Source organism: Oryzias latipes, chromosome 6 (assembly GCF_053564925.1).
Source record: "Oryzias latipes strain Hd-rR chromosome 6, Olatipes_Hd-rR_3.1".
Lineage (NCBI taxonomy): Eukaryota > Metazoa > Chordata > Actinopteri > Beloniformes > Adrianichthyidae > Oryzias > Oryzias latipes.
In genome coordinates this window covers 16,413,620-16,433,675 of record NC_136242.1, presented here as the reverse complement: position 1 = coordinate 16,433,675, position 20,056 = coordinate 16,413,620, and the positions used below count along the sequence as shown (strand labels likewise).

The window sequence follows — 20,056 nt, the reverse complement described above, 5'->3', positions numbered from 1 at the left end:
TCATAAGTGAGAAGCAACATGGAGTTCAACAACCTCCCCAGGGAGGGTCGACATGTGAGCCGTGGAAGTTTGAAGATCCATCCAACAACCTTCAAACGCGACATGTTAGTCTCACCCACGTTTAACCTTTTGACCCTTAGAGAGCCTGATGGGTCAGACCTTCACTGAGCTGTTGCTTATGGAGGAGTATATGTTTTTTTAACTGTAAAATATTTAAAAAATGATTGGTAAATTGTGAAAAAATAAGTAATTCAATCATTAGGTGTGTGGTTTAATTTTTCTTTTCATTCGCACATAAATTTTTCCATTTAACTTCAAAGTCACAGGAGTTTCCCTGAAGAAAGGTCAGAGGGGGATTTTATCCAACCAAACAACTTCAGTCAAATCTTGAATCTGACCTCTTCTTTGAATTTTCTCTATAGGAGACTAACATTTTATGTTATTAAACTGTCTTTGTGAAGATACTTTTGGTTAAATTATCTGTGACTGTCAGTCAATTCCAAATGTGATGAATACAACATGTCTGATGGAAGCTATGGATGTAAATATCAGTAAATAAGAGTGAATTGACAAGAATAATAAAGTTACAAACATATTTTTTTAATGTTTGAAGTCAGCTTTGATTGATAACCCATGTGGGGCTTTCTTTTGAAGTGATCCCTGTGCACTTGCCTCAGTTGGGATTTTGGATGATACTGGGGGCTAAAAAAGGCAAAGGCTTGATCAAGGAGTGAAATCATAATCCGAGATGGGCGTGGGGCAAGACATGCAGAGAGGTAATTCCAAGGAACCCTGCCCTCCGGATCTGAGGTGTCCTGTTTCATATCTTTGCTGTACGCCTCGCTGCCGATCAGCAAAAAGCATGGACATCTACTTCAGATGACAGCAGGCTAAACTTGGTGGCTATCAAAGCGCAGGAACTGGCAAGTAGCTCTGCATTGGTGTCCACTTTCAGGAGTGGAAGCCCTGGGATCACAGACACCTCAGAGGCAGGAGAGATGTGCGCTCTGCTCTGTTATAGAGCAGATAATTGAGACGGTATAAACATAGGCAAGGAGCAAGCAGGATAGAGCTTTCACACTGCTAATTACAGAGACCTGCATGTTCCTCACATCTTTGATGCACATGTAAATGCGTACAGTCATTCCATCAGTCACTGCATCAGACCATGTGCATAAAGTATTGCTTTGGCATGACTTGGTCAGAATCCCAAGCAAAGGTGCCTGAATGAAAGAGAAATTATAAAACGAATAATGGAATGGTTATGGCCTCATTAAACAAAAACAAGAAATATAAAATAACAAACTAGAAAACTTGGGTGACACGCAACCTAATCACTATAGGCTAAAGCTAATTGTTAAATTAAACATGAACTCTTCAATTGTATACACTAAATCTCTGTTCAATCATCTTTTGATCTATTCTATAAGCATTCCCAGTGGCCTTTTAATTATGATAATGCCATTTTTAGCGAAAATGAAAAAAACTATGCTGCTTTCTAGCAGTAGTTTATTTGAAATTCCCCTCTGAGTTGTGGGCGGGACTATTGGTGTGGTTCAACCACGCCCGCTTCCCCTCTCTGTCGCTGGGAGCTCAGAGCAGGGCGTTTTGGGGCCCACTGTATTTTCTACATCACAAATAAGCTCTTTCGTAAACACCCTTTTTTGTCTGCTTCTCATTCCCAACGATTTAAAATAAAAAAACATTCAGAAATGTAATTTTAACTTTCTCTTTGTTAATTTATGTCCTAAATCATCAGAAAATTGTCACAAGAACATGTTAAAAACACCAAAAACACAATTTGCATCAGAGGGAGTCTATAAGAATCGTTTACCATCCCATTAAAACATTTACAGTTACAGGTCAACAAATCCAAAAGTACAAACAAGAATCCCTTAAAAGAGCGGAACACTTTGATAACAAAAAGTCTGGAATCACAGAAAGTTTTCCCAAGATGCTACAGAATGAGAGATGTTAACAGTACTACTAAAGAAAAACAGAAACACAACAGTGCTGCGAGAACGTTTTACAGTCTCAACCCGATCTAAAAATTATATTTACCTCCTGTGACTTTATGGTGCAATGCAGTCCCTGAACCGCCATGTGCTTCCGTCTTGTTTAGTGGCAGTTAAGCCCGTTTGCACCCATGATTGTAGCTAAGCGTCCAGAATATTTTACTTTGCCAAAAGAAATATATCCTGAAAGCTGAAATCATTTTCATGGAGAACAATGGTTAAAACTGGCCTGGAAATAATCAGAATGTATTTTTCTAAATAGCTACTCAGGACAGATTGGAAGATTGCACATTCTGAAAAACAAAAAAAACAACAACAAAAAAACGCCAACATCCTTCCATGCAGTTGCTTTTTCTATGTTTTAGACAGGATGTTGGTGGTTTACATGAATGAACCTCAACATCTTAACCAATTTTAGAAGTGATTAGAATAAATATCAATACACTCCAAGAATATCTATACGTATTCAGACTGTGTTCTTTTAGCTGGTTGCTAAATTGACTTATGGATCAAAAAGTTTTTTTTTCCTGTCTTGCAGCACATCTATCCCTGGTTTGATGTTTCTTCTTGTATTTTGAACAGGCTGGGGTCATCCCTTAAAAAAGTACAGACACATACATGCATACAGACACTTGGCCTGGGGTTCAGGAGGAGGTGAACGCCAAAGAGAGTAACTGACAGAAGCTGCCGCTGTCATTACCTCACGTCTGCTATAGGTTTGGAAAGAAAACTCAGCCTGTGTATATATAGACAAAGACAAAATTCAAACTTTAAAAACATATTTTCTTTTTACAATCAGAGCTTCAATGATGATACCAAAAGTGATAAATTCATATTGATCTCCACAGTCGTTGATTAGAAAGCAGATGTTCTCTTGCTGCAAGTGAACCGACGATCTTATTACAGAGGGAGTCTCCTGCCCTCATAGGTCGAGCCATTAATAACGATGGAAGGTTCCTCCCTGTCAGCAATTGTGCACCCTGCCATCTTCATGGCATGTGTCCCTCAGGCCTCTCCTTGGTACATGCAGCCACTTTTAAGTCGGAGTGCACGAGACCGCAAAGCCTCGCTGCATGTATTTATATGAAGCCAAGCGCAATCAAAACATAGAAACACAAGACACATCAAATTAAACAATGATCAAGGGTGATTGAGGATTGGTAATTACAGTGATGATGGGAAAGTGTCCGTAATGATTGCCAATTTAAGCAATAAATCTGGATGTCTCAGAGTCTCTGTGGTAATGACTGACTAATGTGTCGAGAGTCACGTGTCATCTTCTCAGCTTGTTTGTTGTTGTTTGTTTCCTTGGATACCATCAGTGGGCGACACTTTTGCATAACCCAGACTAACATTTGATGCCTGCCATAAGCAAATATCTGAGCAGCAGGCGACACAAAGGTCCAAAACAGATATTATACTGAAACCTAAACTTTAGTCCTTCATAAAAATGATAGAAAAAAATGTATAATTGTGTGTCTTTCAAAGGAATTTAAGATATAGGGGTTTATACTTTATTGCCAACCATCCTGTTGATTAAAGTGGGCTGTTGTTGTTGTAGGTTTACATTTACAACTGCAGCGTCTGACACAGAGCCTTACGAAAGCAGTGGAGTGAAAAAGAGAGAGCTAAAAATAGATCACAATGCAGCAGTGGACAGAAGAGTTTGCTGTGTGGAGTTAGCTGAAGTGAGGAGTTTGGAGCAAACATCGCTCATCAAAAAGAAAAAACTCTGAAAATAGTTGTGAGTCTATCAATAAACCCATATAATTTGATCATTTAAAAAACAGGGAATTTTAAACAAGTATAAGAACCTTTACTGGTATCTTGCAGTTTTGATGCAATGGACAAGTGTCACTTAAAACACAGATTTAATCTCAAAGAACAACTTTTAATGGTTTAAAATCAGATTGAAAAGTGAATTCTACATAAACTCTACAAGGAAATGACTACTGTGAGCTGTGACATGCAAACAGACAGGTCTGTGTTAGGTAAATTTATATTATTAATCTTTTATTTGTAAAAAATATCTTTATTCTTGGCTTCCTGTTTCTTTTTGTTTTACTCTACCTGTTCAGAAGATAGGAAAATAATAATCTTCCAAAAATATCACAACTTCCTATTCATACTGTAATCTGCCAAAAATGTGGCTAATTCCAGTCGGATCAAGTAAAAAAAATAAATCTTTTTTTAGGGTCAAGTTTTTTCACAATAATGTAACTTTTCACATTTACAGAACCTCTCCACTTTATTTTTTCAAAATAAAACAATGTTTGTGTTAATTGATATTTACAGTACCTGTCTTTACACTCACAAATGTAGGGAAAGGAGGAATTTTCCGTACAATTGAGGTCTTTGACTGTGGGCACCAATGTATGCTTTTCTTGAAGGCAGTTTCCTTTCTGGTGACTCAGGTGTGCGTCAGGCTTCCACTGGTCGGGTGGGTTTCAGGTCCTGGTTTTAGTATTTGGTTGATGTATTTTAAAAGACGCATCCAATATGTAGCTGCAGAGATGACAAGAATAACTTTCTGATTTTATGAATGAAGGACCTTCAGGGCTGTGGAATCCATTTTTGAGGACAGTATTTTTAAAAATTACCAAATCTTAAAGCGGAGAGCACAAAAAATACAATGTTTGACACAAACATGCATGGAGGCCGTGTTAAAGGTGATCTTATAAGGCTACTTGTTTAAAACTGCTGCAATGCTATGAGGTGAGTGAATATGAGAGGGACAGGCAGTAGCAGCAACAAGTGTCATCTGGTCTTCTAACATGGGGAGGGCTTTGGAGTTTAAAACGGTGTGAATATGATAGCCTCCTGGAGCCACTAGTACAGCTTATGCAAGTGGAGATGTGTGTGCACTATTCAGAGGCACTAATTTGACAAAAAAAAGAAGCAAAAATCAACAGCAGAAGAACTCATTTTGGATGTAAATGACAGAGGGTGACGGAAAAAAAAGAAGAGCTTGTTCTCCGGGGGTTGACAGCCGTTTGGGGCACAGGAGGAGTTAAACAGATTTACCCTTGGAAGGGGTAAAAAAAGATGACTGTGGTGTCCGAGCACGATCACGAAGAGACTGTGGCAGTGACTCCTCTGCTCCAAGATGCTGCAGACTTGGAACCAGCGGACCAAGAGTGCAGCGAGAGGCTGGTCATCAACATCTCAGGCCTACGCTTCGAGACGCAGCTGAAAACACTCTCCCGCTTCCCGACCACTCTCCTGGGTGATCCGCGTAAAAGGATTCGCTTCTATGACCCTCTGAGGAACGAATATTTCTTTGACAGGAACAGACCAAGCTTTGACGCTATCCTCTATTACTATCAGTCAGGAGGAAGGCTCAGGAGGCCTGTAAGTGTTCCTGTGGATATTTTCCTGGAGGAATTAAAGTTCTATGAGCTGGAAGAGGAGGTGATTGAACTTTTCAAAGACGATGAGGGCTTGCCCAGAGAGGAGGAACGCCCGCTGCCCTCCAATGAGTTCCAACGTCAGGTGTGGCTCCTATTTGAGTATCCAGAGAGCTCTGGACCTGCGCGGATGATTGCCATAGTGTCAGTTATGGTTATTTTGATATCCATTGTTATTTTCTGCTTGGAGACCTTACCTGAATTTAAAGATGTCCCCCCAGAGCCCGATAACCATGCCAATGGAAGCGCACATGGCAAGGAGCCCAGCCCGTTCACAGACCCCTTCTTTATGGTGGAGACGCTGTGCATCGTGTGGTTCTCCTTTGAGTTCATGATGAGGTTTCTGTCTTGTCCCAGTAAGCCGGTTTTTTTTAAAAACATCATGAACTTGATTGATGTTGTGGCCATAGCTCCATATTTCATCACCTTAGGCATGGATCTGGCAGAGCATCAGGGCAGCAGTCAGCAGGCTGCCTCTCTGGCCATTCTGAGGGTCATCCGTCTGGTCCGTGTTTTCAGGATTTTCAAACTGTCCAGACACTCCAAGGGTCTGCAGATTCTGGGCCAAACGCTTCGCGCTAGCCTCAGGGAGCTGGGACTGCTGATATTTTTCCTGATCATCGGAGTTGTTCTGTTCTCTAGTTCGGTTTACTTTGCTGAGGTGGAGGACCCCAACTCTGAGTTCTCGAGCATACCCGATGCATTCTGGTGGGCTGTGGTGACTATGACTACAGTTGGGTATGGAGACATGTGCCCCACCACCATTGGAGGCAAATTCGTGGGATCTTTGTGTGCAATCGCCGGAGTTCTGACCATAGCTCTACCCGTTCCAGTGATCGTTTCCAATTTCAATTATTTCTATCACAGAGAGAATGAAGAGGAGGAAAATGTGCAGCATGTCCACGTGACTTGTGGGCTGGTGGAGCAGCAGCCCTACACAGGTGAAGGAGATTCCATCCGAAGTAACTTGTCGCTTTCCCAAACGGAGTCCTATCAGGAAAGCGACGACTTGGAGACCCTGACGCATCCAAGCACGAATCAGTCAGATGCATATGTGGGGAAACTGACGGATGTGTGACTAAGAGTGGATTTGTGGTGAGTTTGCTTTTTGTAGGAACTTGTGTTTATACTGCCAGCAGCTCCTTAAAAAAAGAAAAGAAAAAAACAAACAAAGAAAAAGCGGTATTCCACAGCATTATGTGTGAGCTCTCATTTTCACAAACGAGGGTTATTATTAGACCCAACATGACATCATGGCAACGCATATAAATAGCGCATTGCATGGACTTATTGTGCATGTCACGTCCATGCGTTTAAGAGTTTAAGGTGTCATTTTACACGATTCCACAGCAGGCGGGTCAAACAACAGGGCAAGGTCTCTGAGTTACATGCGTAAAATGTGAAGTATCAATTGAGAAAAGAAAAGGAAAAATTAGAATTTCTTTGTTTTAGGTCCATAAGAATAAAAAGCTACAAAGAAACACAAATTTACACACAGTCAAAATACCTACAGCCACATAAATATCGATCACATACGTCTGAAATGTTTGAAATGGTAGATTAAAGTACATTTGCATTCGAGAATCGAACACTTTTTCCCTTGCAGTTTCACGCGTCTGAGCGAACCAACTACGATTCACCTGTGCGTCAAAACGCACAAGGAAGCGGGTCCTGCGCAGGGAGTCCCACAAGCAAAACGCAGAAAGTGAAGCTTCCAAATCGTATTACTGCTTGTGTGTCTGCGTGTCACAACGATTTCTTAGCTGAAGAGGGCTTAGGGTTCTTGGAAAAGGCTCAGCACAACATTGTTTAATGAATGTGAAATATGTTTAAAAACTACAAAACTGAAATTTAATGCAGAGAAATTAAAACTGGCACTTAAGCACACCCCAGTCGCATAATCTCATAACAAAGTCAAATATTTATTTCCTAATGTGTAAATAATTTTACTCTGAAAAACACGAATATTAACCATCACCTTGGAGTTTAGCTTAATCTGAAAAAACGCCCTAATCTTCACGCAAATGCACTTTTTTCATTATTATTTTTTTATATAAAACTTGCCCCTCATATATTCGGAAAATAAGATTTAAAAAAATCAGTGTTTGCATCGCAGCGTGAGCCCAGAAGTGGTGATCTCTGAGCGCCGCTTTGTGGATGATTGATACCTCTGCAGACAGCAAAACGTTCACGCACCAAACAGGAGCATTTCCCTGGATTTAAACCTTCTGCTTCTGCATGTGTCAGGAATCATGGGGGGCTCCGTGGATGTTTGTTTTTGCTGTTAACATTGTGGTTTGTTCTCTGTTTACGTGCAGAAAGGCAAGGATTAAGGAAAGCCTGACATCCTCTTCTCCAAAGTAATGGATCCTTTTCTTGCGGATTACTCCATGCATTGACAAAGTTGCAGAGACTTCCTGGCGGACATCAGCTTCTGTCTGCCACTTTTTGAGTGTCAAGAACATTCTTTTGCTTTGTAAATGTATTTTTGCAAAAATGCTTGATGTATATACGTTACAGTTTTGTAAATCTTAATTTTCAATGTCTTTTACAGAACTTGACTTTGATCCTTCTTAACTGATTGCCATGCAGCCACAAAAATCAGAAATTGTTTTGCTAACATGCATGATATGCACTCATGTGAATTTTTGACTAAAATAAACATTTTATTTTTCTATAAGCCTGAATGTCAAAGAGTTGTTGGCTGTTCTCACGTTTCCTTTGTCCTGAAACTCGAACTCTAAAAATTAGACTTTATGTTTAAAACAAGAATCCATTCGTGTGCTGATTGTGATTGGACAGTCAGAAAACCAACTAATAAGATGTCAGTGATAAAGAAAAGTATTTTATTTTGTTAACAATTTTTGTAAATATTCGCAGAAGTCTGCACCTTTTTTGCAGGTCAGCTCGGCCCATCACTGCTGTGGATGACTGTATAGATTTATGTCAGCCAATAGGAAATGATTGGCCGTGATGAGCATAATCATGCCTTGGCAATCTCTCCAGATGTGGGACCTTTCTAAGGTGACGCGGGTGACCTTCGCTGTCCGTGGTGCTGAAAGTTAACCTATTGAATTCTTCCACATTCTTGCTTTGCTACCAAAAGAACCAATCGATTTAGCATAAGAAATTATTTTATTCAACCTGTAAAAAAAGAAAAAGAAATCCAATATGTTATTTCTTACTTTTGGATTTAAACACAAATGTTCTTAATTGAGTAAAAATGACTGCACATGTCTGCGGAAATCAAAGTGATGGAATGAAAATGTTTTGTTTCTGTCTCGCGCACGATCTGAGGTTATTTCTTCAAGTTACGGATTTTTTAAAATGTAACACAACGGCTTTGGATGGAGTTTTCCATCCCTGCTTGCAGTGCTGGTTGCGCCAGTGCTGGCACACTGTTTTTGTTGTGCATGAGGAACTTCTGACGGCGTCCTTTAGTAGAGCCGGTCTGCATTGCGTCGAAACCCCTCCAACTCCTCCTCCTCCTCCTCCTCCTGCTACTGCTGCTGCTACCCTCCCTCCCTCACTCTCCTCCCCTCGCATCCACTGCACTTTCACGTAAAATGCACTGAAAACCGGCCTGACATTGTTGAGTTTTTTTGGTCGTCGCTGCTACACCTGTCCACCATCCTTTGATTTTTCTCTTCTTTTTAAAAAGAATTCGTTTCCTCCATCCTCTCCAGCAAAAACACCCCGTCCGTCATCCTGACCTGTGGCCAAAAGAAAATAGGTGCAGATTTATGCTGATGTAGTGATGTCTGGAAATGTCAAGGGCTCGGTTATTGCGCTCTAATGTATCTCCCCCTCCGAACTGCAGCGCGAGGTTCTCTCCTGCGGTACAGACTGCGAGCAGCTCTCAGCGCCGCGCACCTCGGACTCCGCAGCTGAGCACTTCTCTCTGCTACCTACTCTTCTCACTGGACCGCTCAGCTTTTCGTGATTTTTTTAAATGCATTTCACAAGGTTACCACTGCACTGAGGCTGAAGGCTGATTTTTGATAGGAGCCACGCAAAGTTTCCACCTGACACCGCACCGGTGTTGTTGGATGATTCCACTTGAGCCAAGACGTCTCAAGACCGAGCCACGGTAAGGAAAACTGCTGACTCGGGCATTTGCTAAAGTTATTTTACTTTTAGAGATCCAATCCAGCAGGATGCTGCTGTCGTCCATGTGTTCATAAATAGTGCTTATAGGGCCCATGCGCTGCATCATGAAACAAGAGTTGATTCATCACCATTGAAATCCTATGCGTCATGGCTAATTAGAGTGCCACATTACAAATCACTTATTCTCCTTTGAGACGCAGTGCCCTGTGGTTTCTCTGGTAAACTGAAAGTCACGTTCCAATAAAAGTTTGATAAAACATGATTAAAAATGACACTGTAATTAAAAAAGTGACTCAGGAAAATTATTAGAATGAAATCGATGACCTCACTAGTAAATGTCATTAATAACTCTTCTTGAGTTTTCTTTTTTTACTTTTATGAGTGGCTCCATGCATTAATTGTAGTCAGAGATCGGTATAAATATAAAAATGAATAAGTGCAGAAATGCTGAGCCAGCAAATATCTTGGCTGTTTGATTCCATTATTCCCTCCCTCACTCCCACCCTCCTGCCCTCCCTCTCTCTTTGGGTGACAGAAGCAGCAGAGGCAGCAGCAGCAAATGCTGCAGAAGCGCTGGAGAACAGCAATGGTCAAGTCAGCGAGAGCCGCAGTGGAGCCGCACTGAGGCAAAGCAGCCAACCGCCCCCCTGGCATCTGGGGACGCCTCCAACAGTCTAAGGGCTGTGGGATGCTGAGGAGTTGAAATTTTTTTCTCTCATCCTGAATGCCTGACCAGTCAGCCTAACCAACACCCCAACACATTTCCCGTTCCTCCTCCTCCTTTATCACCTGCTCCTGCTCTTCCCACAAAATGACCGTAGTAGCGGGGGATAACATGGATGACACCTCAGCCGTCCCGGGCCACCCTCAAGACACCTACCCCCCAGATCACAATGACCACGAGTGCTGCGAGAGAGTGGTCATCAACATTGCTGGCCTCCGGTTTGAGACTCAGTTAAAAACTCTCTCCCAGTTCCCAGAAACATTGTTGGGCAACCCCAAAAAGAGAATGCGGTACTTTGACCCCCTGAGGAACGAATATTTCTTCGACCGAAACCGCCCCAGCTTTGATGCCATCCTGTATTACTACCAGTCGGGAGGGCGTCTGCGAAGGCCAGTGAATGTACCCCTGGACATGTTCTCAGAAGAGATCAAATTTTACGAGCTGGGAGTGGATGCGATGGAGAGGTTCAGAGAGGACGAGGGTTTCATCCGGGAGGAAGAGAGGCCTTTACCTGAGAAGGAGTTTCAGCGTCAGATGTGGCTCCTCTTTGAGCACCCAGAAAGCTCAAACACTGCAAGAGGGATTGCCATTGTGTCTGTGATGGTGATCCTGATATCTATAGTCATTTTTTGTTTGGAGACTTTGCCACAGCTGAAAGTTGACTCCACAGGTCATTTCTATTCGGTGGGGAACTCTACTTTTTATTACAAGCCAAACATCTTCACTGATCCCTTCTTCGTCATTGAGACTCTCTGTATAATTTGGTTTTCTTTTGAGTTGATAGTTCGCTTTCTGGCATGCCCCAGCAAACCAGCCTTCTTCAAGAACATGATGAATACGATTGACATTGTGGCTATAATACCTTATTTCATCACACTCGGAACCGAGCTGGCAGAAGACCCAAACAAAGAGGCAGTGGGGGAGCAAGCGACATCTCTGGCCATCCTCAGGGTTATCCGTCTGGTCAGGGTGTTTCGGATCTTCAAGCTGTCTCGACACTCCAAAGGACTTCAAATTCTGGGCCAGACCCTCAAGGCCAGCATGCGAGAGCTGGGATTGCTGATCTTCTTTCTGTTCATTGGAGTCATCTTGTTCTCTAGTGCTGTCTACTTTGCTGAGGTGGAAGATGGAGGATCCTTTGTCAGCATTCCGGATGCGTTCTGGTGGGCTGTTGTATCCATGACAACTGTGGGCTATGGGGACATGGTACCGGTCACTATAGGGGGCAAGATTGTGGGATCTCTGTGCGCCATTGCTGGAGTGTTGACAATTGCACTTCCAGTGCCTGTAATTGTGTCCAATTTCAACTACTTCTACCACAGGGAGACCGAAGGGGAGGAGCAAGCCCAGCTGCTCAATGTTAGCACTCCCAACATCCCCTCCGAAAGCGACTTGAGCCGCCGTAGCTCATCTGTTGTCAGCAAGTCAGAGTACATGGAGATCGATGGAGACATCAACAATAGCATCGACAACTTTAGGGAGGCAAACCTTAGAACTGGAAATTGCACTATAGCTACTCAGAACTGTGTAAATAAAAGCAAACTGCTAACAGATGTTTAGACTTGAGGCCAGAAACTTTTACATGAGGTGAACCATCAGTTAGTAATGCTTGATTTACTCCTCCAAAGCACTCTTAAGCACTAAGCCTCCAACCATGCTCAGCTATACTTGAAAGGAAGCTGAAAAAATTGCTTCTGAAGTACATGCCATGTAGAAAGAACAACTTATTCTACCAATCCTAGAAATTTATAGTCATTTCTAAAAGAAAACATTGATCATAACAGATATACACGGCTCCCTAGAGGACACTGAGTGCATCTAGTCTTATCAGAGACAGGCGTAATAATTAAAATCTTATGCATGGAGTACAGATAACATTTCAGCAAGTTGCACAATGCACCAGAAACGACTACACACGCAATCCTCAGCAACCACGGTTAACCGCCAAGAAGTCCGATGACCTCCCGCCATCCTTCACCCTCTCCTCTCTCCCCACCCCCATAAACGATCAGCCACTCAGCAAAGCACCTTACAGGAGGAAGACTGATCCTTCTTCTTTGGATGTAAACAGATGGTGGTCTGCTTGCTTCACAGACATCTACACTGCTGTTGCAGCTGCTGTAACTGTGTTATCACCAAGTGATTCAATGCCATGCCCTTTAGATGCAATGCAGCGCCACGACAAAAAGCGAGCTTCACACGAGCATGATTTAGAGACTTTCCATTTTGATATTGGCATGCACAAGTCATGTGTCACACACCAAAAAAAAGGAAGGATGTTGTTTTGGATGTCTGTCTTCATTCCCCCTGGCACATATGTTTACATTTTGAGTGCACTGGACGAGGTTTTAATTTGAAAACGCAAATCATTTAGAAGTATAAGAAATGAATGTAAAATTTTAAGGGAAACAATACATAAATGAGATCATAGCATGAAAAAAAGTTACCTGCATTATGGCCTTTCAGCTAAGGTACTTTTGTATCCTGGTATATTAAATGCATGACATGAGTATACAGCCTGTTGCAATTCAAGCACTTTGCAGTGCCCTAACATCAGGGAAACTGAGGAAATCAAAAGTCTTTCTGAATTGTTATCAAATATATCGAAAGCCACCTTGAGGATGCAGAGTTTCTAATTTAAAAGTAGACAAAATGCTGACTAAGTAATTTCAGAAATGCATAATATAACCACGGTAAGCATCAGTTATTGTATTAGTCAATAGTTCAGTGCATGGACCTTTTTTGAACAAGATGTTATGCCATCTCCACCTCTCAGTTTAGTACAAGTTGGTTTAAAATCCAGAGAAAATTTTGAATTCATACTTTAGATTTTTTTGTGTGACATCAGTTGCGAGTGCCTTTATCCCTTCCACCAACAGGACCAGTGAAAGTGCCTCAGAGTACTCAGTCGAGTGAAGTGGATTTGTTTCAGAGAGTGACGCCAGACTAGTTAGGCTCAAATAGTGATGGGACGGACGGTTGAGAATAAAGATCCATGCTGCCATGTAAAACCCGCATTTCATGTCATGCACTTAAACATCACTCTGCATGTTTGACAATTTAACTCGAAATGTTTTCCTCCATGCCTTTAATTTGCACCATCCTTTTCCATGTCTCTACCTCAGCTAGATCATTGCAAACTTGCTGCAGAGCTGCAAGCTTCGAAGCAGGGCTTCCTATAATGCAAAATAGAACCATAAGTGTTAATTGCAGTCATGCAATTCTGAATGTGAAAGTCCCAAAGCATAGCCTTTACACAAGCACTTATATGTACAACAAGTAGCTCATTTGCAAACCTGCTCTTTTGCTCACTTAAAGCTGCGCACAATCAGGACATTAACTTGAAAACAGTTTGCAGAGATGACTTGACTTTTCCCATACTGTTGCAAGTCAAACGTTCTTCAGAACGGTGCTACGTCCAGTTTAGAGGGGTGTACACCTGAATGCTTTTAAAACATTTGTGTAGAATCCATAGGAGAAAAATAACTTAGCTAGTAAATACAATATATTGCACTTTTTGGGCATTATCATGTACAAATAAATTGTACCTCGTCCTTGTTTTTTTTGCACAAAGGATTCATTCAAATGCTTGAAATGCTTTTCTTGGTTGCAAGATTTTTTTTTCTGCAGTGCCTGCTTATTTTTCACGTGCAGATGGGAGGAGAAGTGCTGATAGATTGGGACAAAATGTAATGACTACTTGAAAATCTTCTGCCACTGTACATCTGCACTCCTTACTGGAATGAGTTTATCCGAATGATAGTATGAGTTGTACTGTTCGGGCTTTTTAGTGCTTTCCTGAAAAAAACCCTGCAAGACATATATCTGAAAAGAGCTTCAATGCAGGGAGCCTCCGAGTTTCTCAGCTGCTTCTGTTGGTGCAGTGGCCATCTTTTGTGGTGCTAGAACAGGAGCACTCTGTTGTCCTGTTACCCGACACATCATCAGAAGCTGAAGTTTTCAAATGATTTTTTTGGCTCTCACAGCAAAACATGAAACAGTTTCACAATGACACTTGCCCCTCACACGGACTGATAGTTTTCTGAGACATTTTCAGGAAAAAAAAGTCTGTAAATTTTGAAGAAATTAACAATCTCATCTGCTGTATTTACTGACAACAAACATAGGATGACATCTTTCTTCATATTTTGCTGTGGAGTCTGCCTCAGTAAAAGTTTTTCAGTTGTCAGTTTTTTTGTTGTCAGAAATGTATCAAAATGACTTTTTTTTCTTTCTGCAGTTAGGATAGACGTGTCCCGATGCCATAAGCAGAAATGTTGAAAATTATTGCTTTGGGGATCCTTGGAACACAGATCTGTAAGAAGTCAGCCCCATCTGTGTCTATCAGTCCAAAGTGAAGTGGAAAACATCACATTAGCAGTGAGACTATCAACAGATGGTGCTATGCATTCACCTGTCCAATTGAAAAAAATGGACATTTTGTTTGTGGTTTGGAAAAGAAAGAGAGAAAATCTTTTCAGATTGCACATAAAACACATAAAACAGGGCTACATGCAAAAGAGCCACTGGGGTCTTTGGATCTTGTGAAATCCCTCGGGGTAAAAAGATCAGAGCTAATTTGAGAAACTCACAGATAAAGATGTTTTTATAGTGGTTGTAGCAAAAGCTGCTAAACGGTTTAGTCAGGCTGTAAGGATGAGCCCATATTCATGTCTGCTGTTGGAGAAATTTGACAAAAGTTACAAGTAAATTTTGTTTTCTTGTTCCTTTTTCTTTTTTGCTCGCTGTGTAATGTTCCTTCTGTAAAAACACGGAGCGTTAATACAGCCCAAAAAAAAGATCAGCTTTAGCGAAAAATGCTATGTTAATACAATAACTTAAAAAAATGTAATCTCTGCATACTGTACTTACAAAAAGAAAAATGTGAGTCCTTTTTCTTATTTCTGTGTAATAGAACTGTAAAACGACTTATTTATTAATAACATGCCTTATAATAAAATAGGAAAAATACATCTTCTGCCAGCAAGCCATGAAAATGAAACTGCAGTGCAACCATCTCTCGCCATACTCTGGACGACACAGCCTATCAAAAAATGAATGACCTGCATTTTTTTTCTTTTCTTTTGAACAGAAAAAGGACAAAATGTGATTCACATCTGTTCAAATCTTTTTTCAGGCTCTTCAGCTGCCGCAATGTATCTACCTTCTGGTTGCAAAAAGAAAAAAATAATCTGCATGAGAGATGGAAGACTGCATGAGCTTTGCCTTTCCAGCTTCTGATCGACTGTAACCCAGCTGCACCTTTTAAATGAAGAAACCCTTGCTTTTATGCACATCGAGGCCCTGTTCAGAAGTCGAATTGCTTCCTCTGTCGGATTTCTTAAAGGCACCTTAGGGGCCTACCGGATTGTGGAGGTGGCGCAAGGTATTTGAGCTGTGCTCACCGACTGTGTGTTGTGATCAGGTTGTGCTGTCTGGACTCTGAATGTGAGCAACGTCAACAAGGGCTAGTTTCTTAGACTCTCGGACTGAAATGCTCTTTCAGTTATCTCAGTCCAGACTGTGAGAAACACGTCCATCATGTCTAAACAGGGCCTGTGCCGCCAACAATCCCCTGTACAGATTACCAGGCAAGTTTGGATGCTGGATTGCTTTCTTGCCTGCAGATGAGGCAACGGCCTGGACTGAATGTTGGGATGTTGTGTACCTCACTTGTTTGTTTTAAAAGTGTGATGGCACAGAGTTTGTATTTTCTATGAATGCACATTTGCCAGCTGGTCGGGAAGCTGGAACCTTCTGGAGTAAACTACTGGAGGACTGTTGAACTCTTGCTCTGCTCTTCTGTTCATCCACAAATCTAGCCCAACACATTGTCTAATGCAGCCATCATGTCATGTTATGTTATGTTTTGTCAAGAATTCTGCTGCAACATGTTCTGTTTGTCAGATGAGAAAAAGGCATGGTCAAAGATCTATGCAAGGGTTACTTGTGTTTTCTTTCCTATATCACCTATGACTTCATTTGACATTACGTTCAATAAATTTTTAAGGATCGGCCGATGTCCTGATTCTTTAAATTTAGAACGTTGCACACTTTTCACAAGAGGACACACAATTTCTCTTTTACTCCTCTCTACCTGCCTTCCCGCTCCCTTCTCCTGCGTTCAAACAGTACATGTGTGGCACCTGAAATATTTTGGGTTTTTGAATTTCAATCATTGAAAAGATTGTATTTTCAAGGTCAGACCTTCATACAAAAAATTCCTTTGCAGAAATTCACAAATGCTGAGAAAAATTTAAGCAGATGTTAAAAAATTAGGTTTTGTCTCCAACACATCTTTTTCAGCTACGGTAAATTAATCTTTTTAAGTCTTTTTTTTAATTCACTTCCATCACTGTTTAAAACTAGCGCTCTACCACCTACATTGTGGTTAACTTGATAATTATCTCATGATCACTAGTGCTTCATATTTCTTCTTATTTAGGAGTCCAATGAATATTTAAATAGTTTGATCTAAGAGAAGTTCGTTTTTTTTATTTATTACTTAACCAAGACTTAAGATAAAGTTTTCTTTTATTGTAAAGTACTACTAGTATTACTATTTAACAATGATAGTCCGAGGATCGAAAAGTAGCAAACACAATCCCATTCAGTTATTCAGAGGATCAATATCAATCTTTCCAAATTTATTCTTATTGGTAAAACTATCAACATTTGTTTCAACAATTTAAAGTTTTTAACTAAAATGAGAAACATCATTATTTCTTGTACTGTTATATCTGTGCTGCCAGAATTCAAGCTCTATATCAATATATTAATAAATTACATGTTACGTATGGTTAGCGCTCTCGCCTCACAGCGAGAAGTCCCTGGCTTGAATCCCAGCTGAGACCTTTCTGTGTAGAGTTTGCGTGATCTCCCTGTGCATGTGTGGGTTTTCTTTGGGCACTCCAGCTTCCTCCTACAGTCCAAAAACATGCTTCATAGGTTAATTGGTTACTGTAAAGTGTCCCTAGGTGTGCATGTGAGTGTGAGTGGGAATGATTGTCTGGACCTGCAACAGACTGACGCACCTGTCCAGGGTGTGCCTACGCCAAGTATTCGGCGGGACAGGCTCCGGCAACCCAGTGATCCCAAAAGTGATATGAAATGGTTAAGAAAATGGATGGATGTTTTATATGTGTCCAGCCTTCTCTGTTGCATCCGTTTTTAAAAAGAAATATTCACTTAAGGTAAACTTTAACTTATGAGGATTTTCCACATTTACAGATATCTGAGATAAAGCACACATCAAAAATATATATAAAAGCAAGTTAAGGCTTAAAAACCATAAATCAAAGATTAGATTTTTGTTTCATAAAAAACAAGTCAAGTAATTTTAATAAAGCTAATATTTATCAAAATAAAAATGACATTTAAGAAGATATTGCATAGGTAAAAAATGTGCAACAAAAATCCGATATTCGGTAAAAGCCTATTTAATGTATAATTAATCATAATGAAAACAAATCTCTTTTTGCAAGAATAAATTCATATATTTTCATTCTATTTCTTAAAAATACTTAAACACAATAGTTAACATAAATTATAAAATGTATTGATAGATGTTAAAAGGAAAAATGAATAAATGCATGAGTCCGATTCAACAATTCTTTATCTAATTTCTAGTTAGCTAAGATAACAATGACTGGTAAAATTTAGGTATAGCAAAACAACACACAGTTAAACTCTGAACGTCTGCAGTGCATAAAATGTGAAAGATTTCAGAATATTAAAGAAAATCCTGAGCATAAAGAACAAAACTGAAAACTTTTGTTTTTGGTTTGTAACCTTTGAGCCCTCACTTAGGACGCTGGGGAACTGAAACGCTTCTGTGATTAATGTAGCTATAGGCACTTGTGGGGACCTTGGAGACTCGTCCAGCACACATATAACCCGAAGCTGCATAAAAGAAAAAACAGTTAGAAAGTTAGGAACAAAGGGGAGCGATTGTTCTAATGTGCAGGGGCATTGTTTTCATTGAGAGTAACATGCAAACAATTAAAGTCAGGTTGAGCTTTTCTTTCTTTTTTTTTTTTTCTTTAAGCAAAAATAGCAAACGTCTGCAATACATTTGTCTTTGTCCCTCTGAGGTTGCGGCTTACGGTGACCTGCACAGAGCTCCTTCCCCCTTTTTTCTCTGCACTGCCCTCAGGAAATGCAGCACTCCTCACTCTGCAGGGAGCAGCCATAAGGGTGGGGTAGCTTGGCGCTGATCCCAGTCCAACCGCCTTCACTCTCTCTCCTTCTCTGTCTCACATCATGTTTCGTCTCTCACTCTTTATTTTTCCTCACTTGAGTGCTTAGAAACCCTGCTGGACTCTACCGACCAGGACCACAATACAATCCAAAAATTAAACTTAACATTGAACACCATTCAATAAAAGGTTGATTAGATGTTGGCTGTAAAGAAACAATTGAGAATTTACTAATTAATGCCCCTTATGGAAAAAAAAAAAAAAAAAAAAAAAAACGGTCTGCTACATCACCCCACCATGGTCCCAAGCCCTGGATTGGGGCTACCAGGCAATCGCCCGGTGGCTGGGCCTCTTCCCCCGGGTCTTGGTAAGGCTCAGGCAGAATATACTTTGTGGGATCCCATAAGTCTATCACCTCCAGGAAAGATCACAAGGTGCCGGTGCAGTCAAAGGTGAGTGCCTCTGTGACCCAATGCATGGGATTTGGTACATGGTAATTGGTGTGTACTTATATGGTGCTTTTCTTTTATTTATTTATTTATTTATTTATTTATTTATTTATTTATTTATTTATTTATTTATTTATTTATTTATTTATTCATTTATTTATTTATTTTTTTTTTTTTAACTTGTCCTGTCCAACAGCTGGGCAGACAGATGAGACCTGAGGGCCTTTTGTGTTGGACATATTTTACTTTAACAACAGGGGTTAATCTTCTGACAAACCAGAGGTATGTCTGAATAAACCCCTTTTGTAATCAAGGCCAAACTTTATTCATTTTAATTGTTTTTGAAAATCTTTTGTGTTGGACCGGACGGAAAAGGAAAGGGAGGAAGAAGAGAGAGGGATGTTAGAGAGGGGGAGATAGGAGGGTGATCATAGGAGGGGGGAGGGGGGTAAAACCATGAAACAGCATAAAGCAACAAGCTACTGGATGTTTATCATTACGGTAAGGTTCAGATAGAATACAAATCTTAAAGGGGGGGGCCTGTCCTCACACTCACTCAAATGTTGTAAACACACCTGTTAGCTGCAAAAATATCAACATGTCAACATGTACACAATACAGATATTGTTCACACATGCATACTTATGCCTTCAAGCCAACTAGTGTGAGATATTTCATTCAATCACGCAAACTATTAGTGCAAAGGTGAGCTAACACCTGTGTTCAGTTGAGTGTTTATGTTCTTCTAAAATGTATGATGGAATTTGAAAAGAAGGAAGGGGAGTGACCAGCCATCCCCACACCAAGACCCCCACCGCAGCAGCCGCGGCAGCCAGAAGCCCCCAACGCCACGCGGCAGCAGGCACAGAACAACCGCCCCCGGGGTGACCACGTCTGCCACCCAAGCCAGGGCCAGCAGGACCACCATGAGGCCCCCAGAGCCAGAGAGCAGGGAGGCATGGGGGGAAAGAGAGTGCCCCCCCAGCCCAACCAGGAGAACAGCCCCCCCGCAGCACCAGGAGGGCCCAACGCTGGGCCCCACCCGAGAGGGGTGCCCACAGCCCAGACAAGCACCTCATCACCACCCAGGGGTTCTGGGCATCCCCCCGCCCCAACCCTAGGTACGAGCCAGGACCCCCCAAGAGAGACCCGC

The 20,056-nt window shown here is 41.2% G+C and overlaps 2 protein-coding genes and 1 long non-coding RNA gene across 3 annotated transcripts; 2 read left to right on the top strand and 1 right to left on the bottom strand.

Moving 5' to 3' along the window:
* Positions 1-578: 578 nt before the first annotated feature.
* Positions 579-5,756, bottom strand: LOC144992555 (uncharacterized). The gene is made up of 4 exons (XR_013656601.1): positions 5,620-5,756; positions 2,062-5,544; positions 1,113-1,223; positions 579-1,012 (listed from the first exon to the last, which is right to left on the bottom strand). It is a non-coding gene; the product is annotated as an uncharacterized LOC144992555 (long non-coding RNA).
* On the top strand, positions 5,061-8,102 carry LOC101161723 (shaker-related potassium channel tsha2). Its single transcript, XM_011475948.3, has 2 exons — positions 5,061-6,517; positions 7,741-8,102. Exon 1 carries the CDS (start codon positions 5,061-5,063, stop codon positions 6,498-6,500), a length of 1,440 nt encoding a protein of 479 aa, XP_011474250.1. The 3' UTR covers positions 6,501-6,517; positions 7,741-8,102.
* A 1,259-nt stretch (positions 8,103-9,361) lies between these two features.
* On the top strand, positions 9,362-16,271 carry LOC101161480 (potassium voltage-gated channel subfamily A member 1). The gene is made up of 2 exons (XM_011475946.4): positions 9,362-9,512; positions 10,068-16,271. Exon 2 carries the CDS (start codon positions 10,344-10,346, stop codon positions 11,814-11,816), a length of 1,473 nt encoding a protein of 490 aa, XP_011474248.1. The 5' UTR covers positions 9,362-9,512; positions 10,068-10,343; the 3' UTR covers positions 11,817-16,271.
* Positions 16,272-20,056: the final 3,785 nt, after the last annotated feature.

Coding starts and splice junctions, on each gene's coding strand:
- LOC101161723 (XM_011475948.3), top strand. CDS start 5,061: ATGACTGTGGTGTCCGAGCACGATCACGAAGAGACTGTGGCAGTGACT.
- LOC101161480 (XM_011475946.4), top strand. CDS start 10,344: ATGACCGTAGTAGCGGGGGATAACATGGATGACACCTCAGCCGTCCCG.